The sequence below is a fragment of the Lagopus muta genome, chromosome 1, assembly GCF_023343835.1.
Source record: "Lagopus muta isolate bLagMut1 chromosome 1, bLagMut1 primary, whole genome shotgun sequence".
NCBI lineage: Eukaryota > Metazoa > Chordata > Aves > Galliformes > Phasianidae > Lagopus > Lagopus muta.
Genome location: NC_064433.1, coordinates 112145604 through 112162400, shown reverse-complemented (window position 1 = coordinate 112162400; position 16797 = coordinate 112145604). Strand labels below are relative to the sequence as shown.

The 16797-nt window shown below is 42.2% G+C and overlaps 1 protein-coding gene across 2 annotated transcripts in view; it reads right to left on the bottom strand.

Moving 5' to 3' along the window:
* SRPX (sushi repeat containing protein X-linked) overlaps positions 1-16797 on the bottom strand; it is a 44111-nt gene that overhangs the window by 17642 nt on the left and 9672 nt on the right. Inside the window, exon 2 of one of the 2 annotated variants that reach the window (XM_048933911.1) lies at positions 463-522. The exons of the other annotated variant lie outside the window; for it this stretch is intronic. Coding sequence (XP_048789868.1) covers positions 463-522 — 60 coding nt within the window. The remainder of the gene's footprint in view (positions 1-462; positions 523-16797) is intronic. 2 annotated transcript variants of the gene reach the window in all.

Here is a 16797-nt window from a genome sequence, read left to right as displayed (position 1 = left end):
AGCAAGTTAGCTTAAAATGAGAACAATTTTATGAAAAAAAGTCATGAAAATCAAGTTCTCTTGCATGTTCTTCTACATGTTACCATCAATGGTCGCAAGCTTTGAGTCAGCTTATCATTGATGGTTTTGTTATAATGTATGAAGAACAAAGAAGAGAAGCTCCTCATAGATTTTCATGATCTTGCAAACTTGAACTTCCAAGAGCCAAGGCAGTGCAAGGGTTACTTACTCAGGTGCATAAGAGTGGAGACTGAGACTGGGTCTAACTTCCATCATTTAAAAAATAATTAAAAAAAAAAAAAAGGTAAAAAGTAAACCTTGATCTCAAATCCATGGAGGGGGGAAAAAAAAGCAGTAACAACATGGAGCTGGATCTGCAAGATTTTATAATCTATGAAAAAAGAAGAAAGCTTTCTCCCAGCAACCAGCTGATCCTTATTGGCACATAAGCAAAACATTCACCTTTATATCTACTGCGTGCATATGCATCTTCGTCATCTTCAAGGGGTGAAATTCCAGATCCTACAATAGAAAAATAAGGAGAAAAAACTGCAGCAAGAAAGGAAATATAAATTAATAAAAGAAAGCTTCGCCAAAAGACATGCAAGATTAGAATGCAATGATCTATGCAATGGCAACAGTATGGGCTTCTCTGAAGCTCAGATTCATAGCAGAACAATTTATAGTGAAATCTGGAAGGGGTAAATTGATTTAATAATCAAGCGAAATAAAAATCTTTCTCACTGCTCCTAGAGCAGTGTTGTGCAATGCCTCAATGCACAGTTCCAGTCACAGCTCCTCTGCTATGGAAAGCTCAGCTTCCATGATCTATTGAGCAGCAGAGGAACAAGTGGAGGGACACTCCAAAGAATTCACTATAAAATGGTTCCAATAGTGTAAATGGCTGTTAAAAGCCATAAGGCCCATCAGCAGAAGTGAGAAGTGTGTAAGCCGAGAACAAGCCTCAAAATCTCTGTGATTTCCATACAAAACCAGAGCACGCGAGTTACACTCATACCAAGAACACAGTTTGGTATCAAGCAGTCTTCTGCCAAAAGACTCCACATCCAAACTGCTCAGAAACCACTGAAAATTTACTTCCTACCCTACCAACCTCTGGAAAACACACTTTGTTACTTCAGTATTTTTTGTACAACCAATGCATCATTCCCACATCACAACTTCTTTCAGCTTCCTTCTCTCTATACATGTTTCCATCCGTGCCACTGGCTCTAAATTCCCAGCTAAAGCCACCAGCAGGAAGGCAGCACCCTTCCTCCACCCCACCAGCCAAGGCAGAGGCAATCCCTCTCCTCCTCATACGACAGCACAAAGCAACTGTTAGGCTAAGCCAATGAGCTGAAATCCGTGGCAAATGGAAGGCAAGTAGATCAGGGCACCTGCATTTTATTCAAAACTCCAAAGAAGAAACTCAGCCTAGGATCTGCAGCTGTTCCATGGAAGAAACTTGCATGCATTGGGTCCTGCTGCAAAAAGGCACTTCCCTCAACTGCAGCACTGCTTCTGAAAGCTTGGGCCACCTGAAGAAGAGACTCTGCATTGCCCATGACTCAATCTTGCCTTACTACTTGAACATCAGGCACAAGCACCCAGCACTCAGGACCAGTTTGTGGTGTTTAGCAGCACCACCTGGGGGCTGCAGGGAAGAGAAGGACAAGCGCACCCTCCTCCAGACCTAAGCCTTACACCAATACTGCAGCTATGTGAACCTTTTAGAACCCTGCATGGGAAAGAATAAAGTCATACATTCAATAAAATAAGCAAAAAAATACATTTCTTCTGATTCAAAGCTTATTATTATCACTGGACACTTTTCTACCAATTTGCAAAGGCTTTGAGTTCAGTTCTTATGAAGCTAATTTCTAGTTCTCCCATGAAATATGGAGTTTTATATAGCACAAACTTCTTACCACTTGAGAACTGTCTCTCTGGATTCCTTATTTTTGTTGCTGCTGTTGAATTTTTGGTGTCATCTTAAAAACTTCTCAACATAAACTTCATTGCATTTGAAATTGGAGCATACGATATAAAAAGCCACGCTGGGATCCCCAAGGGCTTCATGAAAACCTTGATATGTAAAATGAAAACCCCTCTAAGCATCAATTATTCTGTCAGAAATTGGGATACTTTAGCTGATTACTTAGCTTGAGAGTTAAAAATGAAAACAGTGAGGTAACACTCTTTAAAGTTGTCCAAATTTTGCTGTGCAGTGACTTAAGCATTTAAATATCAGTGCAAGTTAGGTTTATGTCAGCTGTTACCTAAATACCTTCCCATAGACAAAAAAAAATAATTAAATGTTTTTGAAAGTCCTCCAGTAAAAACTGGTCTTATAAAGATGTGCACTGCTCTAAAATAAGGCTCTGTCCTTCAACATTTGCCACAATGCACTGGGGATGAAAACAAATAAAATGAACTCACCCAGAAAGGTATTATTTGACAACTTCCACTTCCTGATCATTTTATTACTAGAAAGTGGTTGGGCTTCTCTACTAACAGGCAATGTTTCATTACTATTAATGATCAAAACAGACTTGGCTCATGGGAGCTGCTGAAGATTTTCCCTGCCTTCCATTTGGTGGGTCTCACTCCCATTTTTCCTGTGATGTCTTCTCAGGTCGCCCAGCAGAGTGGGGCTGTGCCATGAAGAACCAGCCCCAAGCACAGAGCCCTAGGCAGATGCATCTACACCACCATACATTTACACAACAGTAGTGCTGGACCTTCACATGGTCTTCTTCATATTCATGCTGCCTGTCTCCCACCCAAGTTGTTTGACAGAGGCATCCTTACCTGGCTAAATGTGCAAAAGCAGCAGCCCTCTAGCAAAGCTGGCTCACATCAGCAGGCAGCCCCTGCTTTGGCAGCCATCAGCCCTGACCTGGAGCCTAATTCCTCATTGCTACTACCCTGAGAGTGACACCAATTGCTATTTTAGCTTTTATTTAGCCTTACGTACGTCATATGCACTTACATACGTTTGAAATCAACCATGAAATCAGGAAAGGACAAAGTTTTGTTCTGCATTCCAAGTGCCAAAATAATCACAGTATAAAAACTGGGTCTTCCCAAGGATGATAAGCAACAAGCTACTTGCTACCCTCCATCATGGGACACGTAATAGCAGAATCCTACAGAAATTGGATGTGGATTTTGTTTTGGCAGACTACAAGAAAAACCTTACAAAATAACATTTTAACATGTATCTGCTATAAAATTAATCTATGAAAGTTGATGATCCTTTTAGAAAAAGGAAAAGAGATTTCTTCAATCACAGAATGATCACTAGATGTTTGCAACCAGAGGTCACACAAGGAAGCATTCTCTTTTCTTACATTTTATTAGGGCAGAGTGTTTTAATCCAACTGCAGGCAAGCTAATAGAAAACTCTCAGTACTGTCCATCACTGACCCACCCAATAGTCTGTGCTGAATTAAAAAAATCCATGGATATGGCTGCAAAACAGGGCAGGAGGAGTGGTAACAGTGTTCAAGCATGCTGATGGAAATAAAAATCCCTGCATAAGTAGAACTCATTAAAAGAAATTTCATCCTTCTCCAAACATTTACATTCAGGATCCAACCTGGCAAACTAATGAGATGCTCACCACACCATAGTTGCTTATTTGTACTGAGCTTCAATCTGAAAGTTTCAAGAGCAATTTTGTCTTTGTGTGTTTTGTGCCTGCTGCATTTCCTCCAAGAGTGATGATGTCTGCCTTAGAGACTTCACCAATTCCAAAAACAGTTAAACATCTCCTTAAGTGGTCCCCCAAGCCTTAAGGAGGCCACTTATTTGACCTTAAATCCACTCAGAACTGTATGCAGACACTGATGTTTCATGTCAAGCATCTGATGAGGTACTCTGCTCTTACAGTACCACAGCCTACACTCAGTGAAGGCAGCTTTCTCATGATGACTATTTCCACACACACAGCCCAGTATTTGCTCTCCTGGCTTTGGTCCACTGAAAAAGAAAGGGAGAGAAGCAGAGCATATAGCTGCATTCATGAATTAGCACAGATTCCAATGTCAGGTCCACATTTGCAAACAATACAAGGTGTATTAATTACAGACGAGCCAAACATGCACTGAGCAAATTACTATGTTCCTTGGATCTGATCACCCTCCTCTTTCCCTATTAATAAATCAGCAAAAGCTTTGAGATAAGAGTACACAGTCTGACAGTCAAGAGCAACAATCAGTCTGCAGGGTTTGCTTAGCCAAAGAAGGAAGACATGCTATCAGACAGCAGAGGGAGTTTTAAGAGAACTTCTGCTGTCCCTCTCTCAGTTTTGCTCAAGAGTTCATCTGCTTTTATATATTACTCCTTTGTGCAACCTCTTAGCAGATAGAAAGAACTGTTCCAGAAAACAAGATCCCAAATTCCACCAGATTTTTTAGGTACACCATTTCAGCCTAAGGCAGGCATGTCCTTCTAATGGACAGATAACTTCCACAAAAACACCTTTTGGTTACTGTACAGTAATAACCTGAAGTAGGAAAACAAACTTCTCATTCTGTTCTACCACAATACTTGCCAGAACTGGAAAAGCTATCAAGAATTGCTTAGCTGTCTTGTTTCTACAACAAACAAACAAACACCTGGCACCTTCTCCAACCTAAAGACAGGCATTTTCTCTTTGGATCATTTAACTAAAGGCCAGGCTGGATGGGGCTTTGAGCAACCTGGTCTAGAGAGAGGTATCCCTGTCTATAGCCCCCTGTCTATAGGAGGGTCAGAACTAGATGATCTTAAAGGTCTCTTCCAACTCAAACCATTCTATGATTCTAGTTCCAACAAGTACTCCCACAAAATGGCTTAGGTTGGAAAGGACCTTAAAGATCACCTAGCTCCAAAGTTCCTGCCACAGGTTGGGATACATTCTGCTAGACCAGGTTGCCCAAAGCCTCATAAGCAATGCAAAGACTTAGAATAATAAAAATGCACAAAAAGAGAAATCAGCACAGTTTAGGTTTCTTTTAAAAAGTTAAACAGAAAAACAAGTACCAACAAACAATATCAAAAACATTAAGGCCTACGGCTCCATATAACTATTCGTTGAGTTATTCAGCACAAGAATACGCCAAGGACACTGGGATTATCTGCATGGGCAAAGGGAACGAAGCCTTGTGCCCCCACTGTCTGATATCACTGATTACACAAGTGGCTCCACGTGGGCAGACTTAGGGATGCACATAAGAATGTTCACCCACGAGGCAGATACTGCATACACAGGTGTGTACAGGAACAGCATTTGATGTCCTATTCTGTTATAAATCCTGTATAATTGACAAAAGGAAGGAATGTGGGCTGTAAGAGGCAGATTAGCCAGGCAAAGTTGTTTTTCCCATGACTAATAAGCAAATTTCTAAACTTTTGACTTCGATTAATTGAAAATATGCTACAGACTGCAACAGTCTTCTTCATGAAACAAACACAAGCTTTTTAAATGTTTACTTCCCTGAGACATACAAGCTCAGTCACTGAAGTACAAGAGGTTACCACGCACTATAGGAAGGGCTTTATTCAGAACAGAGCTATATACTCCTCCCTTGTTTAGTACTAGGCAAGTTGAAACTTACAGTCCTGCCCATTAGTAACAGCTCAGATGTTCTCAAGAAATACTATCTTGCCACTTTCCACCATGGAGTTTCTAAAGCTTTTTACCCCCCCCCCCCCTTATCACAATCTTTTGTTTAAGGTTTACAAAGATGACCTAAAATTCACATAAAAATCAGCAGCTAAAATCAACGTGCCAGTTGTAGCTTTATGTTCTACTCAACCTTGAAGTCTTAAACATAGCACCACTTCACTTAAATATGTAGTTCAGAAAAGATCAGTGCCTTTCAAATTTTGGAACGCTGCTGGGAAATGCAAAACAAACAAACAAAAAAACCAACCCTAAAAATACAGTGCTAAGGCCGATTTCCAGCATCAGTTGTAATGCAGTTACATTGCACGCAGAGAAACAGAGCTAGATAAATGAGCCTAGGTAGCCTCTTGTCTGGTGTGCAGACAAGAGCAATACTTGTTACTGGGAGGAAAGAAGAGGGTCATTCCACATGTTCTCTATTCTTCTTCAAAACAGGACAGTGATTGGGAATTCATTCATAACCTTCACATAAGAGAGCTTCATTTTGCGTGTAATAACACTTGCACTCATTTTATGATGGTAGCAAAGATGGAAAGCTGGTTTCTTAATCTCATCCTTTACTGGCTGAATTTAACTTCCCAGCTCTGCAAGGCTCATATGTAGATGTTATCAGCTTCAGAGGCATTTCAGTATTTGTTTAAAAGCCAACTGCACAGTCAAGTGTGCTGCAGCATCTGGTCTGTAAGGCATAAAAAAATCCCCCACAACAAACGTAAACTTTATTTTGACACAGGCATCAAAGCACAATACATAGCAGCAGAAGTGTCAGCTGATTCAACAGATACTGACTAGCACTGAACCTTCCTACAGGTGGCTTGATACAGACTGCTCCTTTTAAGCAGTCTTCAAGATCCTCTTTCCTCAGAGGATGTTCCTACTGGCCGCATCACTTTTCATTCTCCTGTCTGACTCAGTCAGTAGACTTAAGTATCTTTGCAATGCAGACAAAAGCATAGAAACCCAGCAATCCTGCATTCAGCAAGAGCTGTGACTAAATGAGAAGTTGGATCCTCAGAGAACCTCAGTATATTCCTGAAATCAAATGCAGCTCAATTATCCAGACCAAGTTAACAGGTTTTCCACTAATTCTACATGTTTTAGCCTGGATGTTCCAGAGATGTCTAGCAACTTCCCTGCCTGTACTTACAAAAATACACACATGGATAGCTCAGACCTGAGCTCCCATGCACACCCACAAGCCACTTGCAAGTTTCTTGCAGGTGTAAGCTCTTTAAGGCACAGAAAGCAAACTCATATCAAGAAGCTGCCTTCAGGGCTATATATTTCCCTACTGGTTAAGATGCAAACACCATGTTTTAAAGTACAGGTTTCAACTTGCTTCAACAGACATGCCTCCTATAGGATTCCATCAAAGTACAGCTCTTTCAAAGAATTATAGTCCAATTGAAATGCAGAACAGAAAGCCTCATAATTAGCAAGTTCAAAAGAGGTCACTGATGTCTGAAGTTTGTGAGCCAGCAGTAGCTTGTGCCTTGTGGAATAAAACCACCCAATTACTCAGAAATCATGAATCTGATTAGGAAAATGCAGGCACAGGTTGTCTTCCCAGAAGACAATCTCTTTCCTCTCTCCTCGCCATCTGTGACTATGTGACTATAAAGAAACTGCAGCTGACAGCAAGCACTACAGGTGTTTCAGAATATGTTTCAGAATTCAGATGAATTTCACATGTTGAGAGAACTACTGCTGTACACAGTCAGCTAACAAGACAGAGCTGGCAAACACTGTGTGACACAGAAAACAATACTACTAGCATAATCTCCCACTTATTTCAATGAAATCACATACTCAGAATAAGGCAGGCTATGTCCATACCCTTTACTCTCACAAAAGTCGCTGGTGAGATGGAAAGAGCATGGATGCAGAAGTTAGTGCTTAACCAAGAAATGCTCTTGAAAATAACATTAAACTTCATTCCCATTTACGTACATACGTCAATATCTTAGATACAGTAAATCCAAAGCAGAACACTTTCCACCACTGCTTTGTGTTATTTCTCTCCTCCCTGCAGGCTGGCAATAGGAGTGGAAGTTGTTCAGGTGGCTCTGAGCCAACCCAGGCAGAAGGCCGTTAACACAGCGGTCAAGGAAAAGCTGGCAGACTTCACAAGAGGCTACAGACTCCCCTGCCAACACATGTGCGCAGCCCAGGGAATTCAATGCAGCCAGAGGCTGCTCCCTGCTATTGAGCCTCACTGCAAATGTATAACCACAGGTTTAATGTCAGGACGAGGAAGGCACACCACTTACAATATACATCACATTGTGCTTAATATAGACTTGTAAAATATAAGAACTAGATAAAATAGCTTCTGCTATTGAAATAAAGTGTTGATTTCTGTTAAAAAAAAAATCTAAGCAGGCTAATAAAGACATACTTGGGAGCTGACATTGGTATGTCTGCAACAGAAGTATCACTCATCTTACGCTGTGCTTCATTTCCTTCCACATGGACCACATTCCCTTGATTGCTGAGCAGCACAGTCCACAAGGTACCACAATGATTCATCAAACACATGGGCAGTGGGGGTCAAGCCAGGAGCTTGTCTCAAAGAGAAAACTCAGAATGTTATGTACATGAACATCGTGAAATGCTGATTTTCAGACTGAATGGTCAGGTTTTATTTAGTCTGTTTAATCTGGCAATGAGTCCAAAAACACTGAAATATCTAGGTGCAAGAATGAGGAAGAAGTCAGTTTCAGTGTTTTTTTTTTTTTTAAATAAGCTGTCAAGAGAAGACCCAAGAGCATATGCCCTTTCCTTTTACAAGGTTCCATCTGATGGCAATCTTGCTAGAAAGCTGAAATACAGCAAAACAAAATAAAAACCCAAAAGAGACGGATGAACAAAACAAGTCCTTGAATATTTAGAATGGCAACATATCATGCCAGCAGGAAGCCAAAAGGGAGAGAATGGAGGAAAATGTTATTTTTATTCAGTCTACAAGGAACTTCAAGTTACATTTTTGCTTAAGGAACTCATCAATAAATAATACTAGAAAAATAAAGATAGCATCTCTCTTCCTGATCAGGAACAGTCACAATATCACAAACTGCTAGCAAAAAGAGGAAAAAATGCACCATGAGCCCTGAAACATAGCTCAGTTCAAATGAACAAAATGTACATTCCTTAACCTATATATTTAAGAAGAGTCAACACCCTCCATTACAGCTATGTGATATAGAGCTAACGTATATTATTATGCAGCATGAAGCTATTTGAGATTCTGAGCACACAGAGACTCTAAGCCTAAGTCTAAGAGTGTAAGTATAACAGAAAGGCAAAGAATTCATTATTTGCAGCAATTACAGAGTTGTGCATGGAAAATATAGACAGCTCTTGATACAGAAAAATTCACACTGTCTGACAAAATAAAAGAGGAGGCTCTCTGTCCATATGCTGTTTGTGGTCTGGACATGGACAAGTACTGCTCATTTCTTTGTTGCTCTCATATTTGCCTACAGCTCAACCCATATTCTGCCCCATCCTGGCAAGAATCAGCTCACCTCCATCGTTTACAGCTTTGATGCTGCTCAAACAGACTGCAATAACATAACCTAAGCACAAAGTTACTGGCAATGAAGGAAACTCCAGCTGTTTTATATCCCTGCAGCATGCCTTCACCCATCCTGTTTTCTACACTGGCTTGTCACAGCAATTTTACTCTTTACATATGTGTGGCCCTGTTTTCCACAGAGGTTTCATAGCTTGATTGAGAACTTCTCATCTCCATCCTACTAGCAGACCCTTGTCTTCTGCCAGAACTTCAGAGACTGGTACTGCCTACAGATAGCCATGACCAGTGGCATGAGATCAGATGCGCACGTATAAGTCATCTTCCAAGAGCTGGGCCAGCCGGAGCCCCATAGGACATTCAGTGGAATACCTACTCAGGTCAACAGCCACCCTCAAGCAACAGCTGCTTGACATGAGCCAGCAGTGTGCTTACAGCCCAGAAGGTCAACCGTATCGTGGGCTGCATCAAAAGAGGGGCGGCCAGCAGGGAGGGACAGAGACTCTAAGAGTCTCTGTCTTAGGGAGGGGACTGCTTCTCTCTGCTCTACTCTTACCTGGAATACTGCCTCTGAGGCTCCCAGCATAAGAAAGACTGAGAGCTGCTGGAGCAGGTCCAGAGGGCTGGAGCACATCTCCTACAAAGAGGCTGAATAACTCTGGTTCCCTCAGCCTGGAAAAAAGAAGGCTCTGGGGAGACCACAGTGCTACCTTCCAGTACTTCAGGGAAGCTTATGCACAGGAGGGAGACTGACTTCTTACGTGGTCTGATACTTATAGGACAAGGGGGAACAGCTTTGAATTAAAAGGGGAGAGATGTAGGTGAGATATTAGGAAGAAATTCTTTCCCCATAGGGCAGTGAGGCGCTGGCACAGCTGCCCAGAGAAGCTGTGGTGCCCCATCCGTGGAGGCGCTCAAGGCCAGGTTGGATGGGGCCCTGGGCAGCCTGAGCTGGTGGGGGGCAGCCCTGCCCACAGTAGGGGATGGTAACTAGCTAGGCTTTAAGGTCCCTTCCAACCGAGCCATTCTATCATTTTATCACTAGTCTGTCTCTAAGCTATCTGAAAGGGTGAAGAACTATGTCAGACTTTGGACGATAACCTGATGGCAGGGAACTTTCCAACATGACCATCATATTCTAAAAGTCATGGCTGGCAGGTGAGGTCCCGGATGACTGGAGGAAGGGTCACATCACTCCCATTTACAAGAAAGGGAGCAAGGAGGACCCCAGGCTGGTGAGTCTCACCTCTGTGCCTGGGAAGATCATGGAACAGATCCTCCTGGACAACATGCTTGATCACATGAGGAATGAATGTGTGATCCGAGACAGCCAGCTTCAGCAGGGGAAGGTCATGTTTAACCAATCTGGTGGCCTTCTATGATGGAGTGACAGCACTGGTGGACAAGGGAAAGGCGACCAAGGTCATTTACCTGGACTTGAGCAAGGCCTTTGATGTGGTCCCCCACCACATCCTTATCTCCAAATTGGAGGGAAGTGGATTTGATGGGTGGACCACTCGATGGATAAGAAACTGGTTGAAAGGCTGCAGACAGAGGGACAGAGGGTGGTCATCAATGGCTCTATGTCCTGGTGGAAGCCGGTAACTAGCGGCGACACCCAGGGGTCTGTCTTGGGACTGGTGCTCTGTAACATCTTTATCAATGACATCAACGCTGGAATTGAGTGCACCCTCAGCAAGTTTGCTGACGACACCAAGCTGAGTGGTACAGTTGACACGGTGGAAGGAAGGGATGCCAAAGAGGCAGCCAAAAGGAGAGCCAATAACACCCTGGGATGCATCAGGGCCAGCACTGCCAGCCAGAGAGGAAAGGAGTTGTCCCAATCTGCTCTGTGCTGTGTGGTTGAGCACAAAACAGGAAGGATATTAAAACTATGAGAGAGCATCCAAAGGAGGGCTATAGAATTGCGAAAAGGTCTAGAGTGGAAGATACAAGAGGAGAGGCCGAAGCTAAGCTCCTCAGTTTGTTCAGTGCAGAGCAGAGGAGCTGACTGGAGGCCTCACAGCAGCTGCAGCACCTCACAGGGAACAGAGGAGCAGCGCTGAGCTCTGCTCTCTGGTGACAGCCACAGGGCCCTTACAATTCAGGATATTCTATGAAATAAAAGTTTATAATGAATAAAGCCCATATTAGTCATAAAGCTCTACAGAAACAAAAATGACAGTCTTCTTCCCAGGAGGAAGCACAAGAAGACAGAGTACACTGCGGGCAGGTGCACCACCACATACATTAGGAGCTGAAATCTAGAAAGCATAATCATAGAATCGCCTGGGTTGAAAAGGACCTCAAAGATCACCTAGTTTCAACCCCCCTGTTATATGCAGGGTCGCCAACCACCAGACCAGGCTGCCCAGAGCCACATCCAGCCTGGCCTTGAATGCCTCCAGGGATGGGGCATCCACAGCCTCCTTGGGCAACCTGTTCCAGTGCATCACCGCCCTCTGTGTAAAAAGGCAAACTTGGACTTTGAGGAGGCAAAAAATACTACCACATGTGTATATATACACATATATATACACATATATATATGTATTTAACTTTTAAGATCCAGAGAAATAATATCTGCAAGTATATTTCAATATGCTCTTTTTTCCTTATATTAAAATATTCTATGGCATAGAGTGGACTTTGGGATAACTTTACAAAGGAACTGATTGAAAACTAAGTTTGATCTATTCTGAACTGGTGACAGATGAAAGAAATTTTATTCACTTTTAATGCAGACAGTGGAAACTGGCACACCTCAATATCTAATCTTTAATAGTATAGCAATAGGTACACTGCTTTTTTTCTCTTCTATCTGCAATTCACATAAATAACATGTGAATGTTATTTGGAAGTTCTGCCATTTTACAAATATTTTTCACATTTTACATGGAGTCTAAAAGCAAACAAAGACAAATCCCAGTTTTAACCATCAGACAGTAATCCTGATACTTGAAAGCTAACATCAGGGACTATCTATATTCCATATGAAAGTCTTTGCAAGACCCCAGGAAACAATAGGAGAGTGGAAAAATGTGAAGTTACTGACTCAAGTTCTTGTCTGTGATCTCATCTAACTCCTTTACAACTGGAGTCCTGCTGTGTCTGAAAGCAACACAGTGCTACTGTATATTCTGTGCTGTCACTGAGCTCCTTTGAAGACTTCCCCTGCACAACTTTTCTTCTCTGCTTAAGTCACCACTTCAGAAAAACACATATATAATATATATAGTGTAACTTTAAAAAATATCTATGTAATGATCAAATATACACATACATATATACACGCACACACACATATAACTGGTTCAAGCAGAACTTCCTGGCTTTAATTGTTAGCTTGCATTGTCTCACTTCCTATGCATAAATGCAACTATAGTACAGAAGTCTATCACAGTTTACTTTAAGTTCCAACTCCATGCGAGTGAATTCCTTTTCAGAGAAATATGAAGCATAAACATTGGTTTACAAAATTCATGCTCTAGAGAACATGCTATTTAATCCATGGCACATACAAACAGATGAAAGCATTAAGAGCGCTTGGTATTAATACTGCAGGACCCCTCAGAAGGGAAAGAGACTTCTAGGGACTCCAGGACTTCCCATTTTTTGCTATTGCTTAGCAAAGGTAACATGCAAGCAAAACCACAGGCACTGTACTAGAGAGCAAGAGCTGAAGAAATGACTAAGGGCCATGTATGGCAGAGACCAGGTCAAAAACCAAGCAAAGAAAATGGAAAAATAGATGGAACTCAAAAAGAAAAAACAACAAAAAGCAACCAACCAGGTACAGAGGTACTTAAAATTTAATAGCAAACTAATCATCACTAGAAACAAAATGAAGTAACTGCTGTCAAAACTCAGAAGGTAGGAATTTAATTTCACCCTGAAGACTAGTATTAAAAATTGCTTCAAAGCAAACAGTACTTAACATGGAGTTCACAGCCAAAAGCACAGAAGTCGTATAAACCAACTGGTGAGAACTGGCTTGCTCATTTTGTTTAAATTAATGAATGTTAATTATATCCTAAGGGACATTCGGAAGAGTTTGCTACAGCCAGAATATATAATGCAGATTTTAAAGGAACATTTGAGATGCTCCCACCAAACTTTAACTCATTTTTCATTAATATTCGTTTCAGTGGGAATTCCCAATTGAGAAGATTCTCCACGTTCTCACTTACATTGCTAATGAGAAGACAAATGTGTTTCTTTCTGAAATTGCTTGCCATGGCCATCTGTGAGAATATGGATGAGGAAATCTCAGTTTCACTAATGATATACACCACAGAAGTCACAAGAGTATTATAAAAATACCAATAGTGTATCGATGGCTTTGGATACAGCAGGCTTTGATCAATCGGTGATTCTTTTAAATTATATCTGCTGGAATTACATGACTTATGAGAAACATTAGCTTTGTATTAGAAATATACAGAGAGCAATTTACAGCCAAAGTCAATGCTTGGAAAACCTGCATCTTCAAATGCCCCATGCTAGATAAATCAGCCAACATAAAATAAATTTCCTCAATCTCTGGAACCCTAATTGCTGGTTTAATACAAAGGAGAAACCTGGAAATACCAATATAATCAGTTAAACAAGTGCAAGACCTCAATGCACCACAGCCAAATTCCAGAATTTACGCCCTACTTCTTCACACGTGGCAGAAAAGGGCAGTGAAAACTCACTGCAACTACCAGAAACAGTAAAGATATCCAGAGCAGTTAGAAAGGGACTGTCAAGAGCAAACTCAGTGTGGAGAAACGTGTACAAAGCCAATCCATATGTTTTTCAAAAGGCATGCACTTGAAAAGAAAATGGAAAATTATTTTTTCCCAGTCCTTCCAGTAGACGCTGTGGACTTCTCATCCTCTCTTCATAACCACGTCACACCTTCAGCAGCAACCTGGAATCCTTTTATTAAAGGGAGGCTGACATCTACTATTAATGAGCAAAGTCTGGCAGGAATGACCAACTCCAGCAAGCAAATAGGCAAACAGCTTCAAATTACTGAGTTCACTTAATTAGGATATTGTCCTTTTACAGCTACTTCTACCAATCTCAGCTGCCAACAGATACAGTTTAGTACAGAAAAACTGCTCAAGCTCCCTAAACATCCTGAAGACAGCAACTAGAGGCTCTTAGAAAGAAGCAGTCAAACTCAGAGCAAAAGAGACGTTTTTATATGACAGGTTTACAGCTTTGTTTGAATTCTAGTCATATCACTCACTTTTCTTCTCTGAGCATCAAAATATTTCACTGCTTCATTAAAAAGGGGTCATATACCAAAGATCAGACCTTTCTACCTCATAAAGACAGTATAAAACTCTACCATATTTCACACTTAGAGAAACATCAACGCTTGAAACACTCTGTTGTGACATTTCAGGTCTTGTTAAAGTCAGACAGACAATCTAGTTGTTTCTCACACAGGCCTGACGTGTCTGCAAAAAGGGAGCACGTAACGCACTAGGCAAAAAAAATCCACTAAAAAAAAAAAAGCACAATGCAAGTAAAAATTCTCACAGAAAAGGAAATAATCATTTCAATTACTATTAAGAATTAATACATCTTATACATCTTAAATGAGATGGGACTTAACTCAAAATCCAGCTGGAGGTTAGAGACCAAAGACACATCCCATTCCCCGTAACGCTCACACCAGCCTGCAACCCTGCCAGGTCCCTTTGCTCCATCTGGGAGCTGACCTTCCCCACAGCCCCTGTGTCACAGTGGGCCCCACTCACCATCCTAGCTCTGCTCAGTACCTGGGGACAGGGGGTGCAGCCACTTGAGTAAGCCTTGCCCCTCTGCCAGCCACTGTTGCACAAGTCCCAGCAGAAGGTGAGGAGTCACACGAGCTACATCCTGCACTCACTCCTTTGCCCCTTGGCACTAAGTGGCTCTCTGGCATCTTTTGCTTGCAAAGCAACCAGTTCCATAGCAGCCTGCCACGTGCCAACATCCGCCAATGTGAAACTGGATGAATGCCTCAAGCATGATGTGACAGAAAAGTACTGTTTCACAAAAGCCCTAATCCAGCTGGCTTCCCAGAAAGGAAAGAAGATACATTGGGAAAACGAAAATACATTAGGAGTAAGTTTCAACCATCTCAAGAGAACCTAACCCTTGCTTTCCCAGCAAGAACTATTAGTAGGAGCATCCCATCAGCCAGTGCCTCTATGTAATATGTGCTCCAGACTTCAATAGTCTTCATGAGACTGTTACAGAGCCAAAATATACGTATGGCAGATGTCTGAGAACTACAAGCCTGGAGGACATGCAGGCCTATATGAACTTGCAAACTGCAGCGTGGTAAAGCCTGCCAAGTCTTTCTTCTCCCCTGTTCGTACACAGAGCATCTCACTGATACGGCAGTGATTCCTCACAGCACTTACCTCAGGAGAAACTACAAGTGATTTATATAGCGTGGTTTTAAAAGAACCATTCAAGCAAATATAAACCATAATGTAAGTTATATAAGTTACTCGATCACACCCTGGTTGAGTTCATGATCTTGAGGGATGTGGGCCCGGCAAAGAGTGGGGTCAGGACCCTGAACTTTGGAAGAGCGAACTTTAAGCCGTTCAATGGACTGTGGGCCAAGATCCCCTGGGATGCTGCCTTTAAAAACAGAGATGTTGAGGACAGCTGGCTACTACTCAAGGATGCTTTCCTGAGAGCACAAGAGCTCTCTGTCCCTCTGAATAAGAAAGCAGACAGAGGAGGTAGGAAACTGGCGTGGCTCAGCAAGGACCTGCTGGGCACGCTGAGGGTGAAAAAAGGAGAGCAGAAGCTCACGAAACAAGGGCATGTCACCTGGGAAGAATATAGGGATGCCGTCTGGACTTGCAGACGAGGGATAAGGAAAGCCAAGGCACAGGCAGAACTGAACTTGGTGAAGGACGTCAAAAACAATAGGAATACATTCTACAGCTACATTAGCCAGAACAGACAGACCAAAACAAGTGTACCTCTTTCGGTAAACATACAAGGAGAACTGGCTTCAACGGACGAAGAGAAGGCTGAGGTACTGAACAAATTCTTTGCATCAGTCTTCGCGGGCGGCCAGGATTCCAGTACTTCTCACATCCCTGAGCCCTGCATCCCTAAACTTCTAAGTGGGGACCGGGGCGGTAAATCCCCCACCACTGCTGTAAGGGCAGAGCAAGTCTGAGACTGCCTCATGAGACTGAATGCGTACAAGTCTACGGTGCCAGATGGCGTGCATCCCAGGGTTCTGAAGGAGCTGGCTGAGATGGAGAGTTGGCATGGATGGACATAGGAAAGGACGACTGATGTCATTTACCTGGACTTGAGCAAGGCCTTTGACATGGTCCCCCACCACATCCTTATCTCCAAATTGGAGGAATATGGATTTGATGGGTGGACCACTCAATGGATAAGAAATTTGTTAAAAGGCTGCAGACAGAACCATTAATCACCATCCTCTATGTCCATGTGGAGGCCAGTAATGAGCAGCGTCCCCCAGATCCCCCCAGCTGTCTTGGGACTAGTGCTCTTTAACATCTTTATCAATGACATCAACGAGAGAATAGAGTGCATCCTCAGCAAG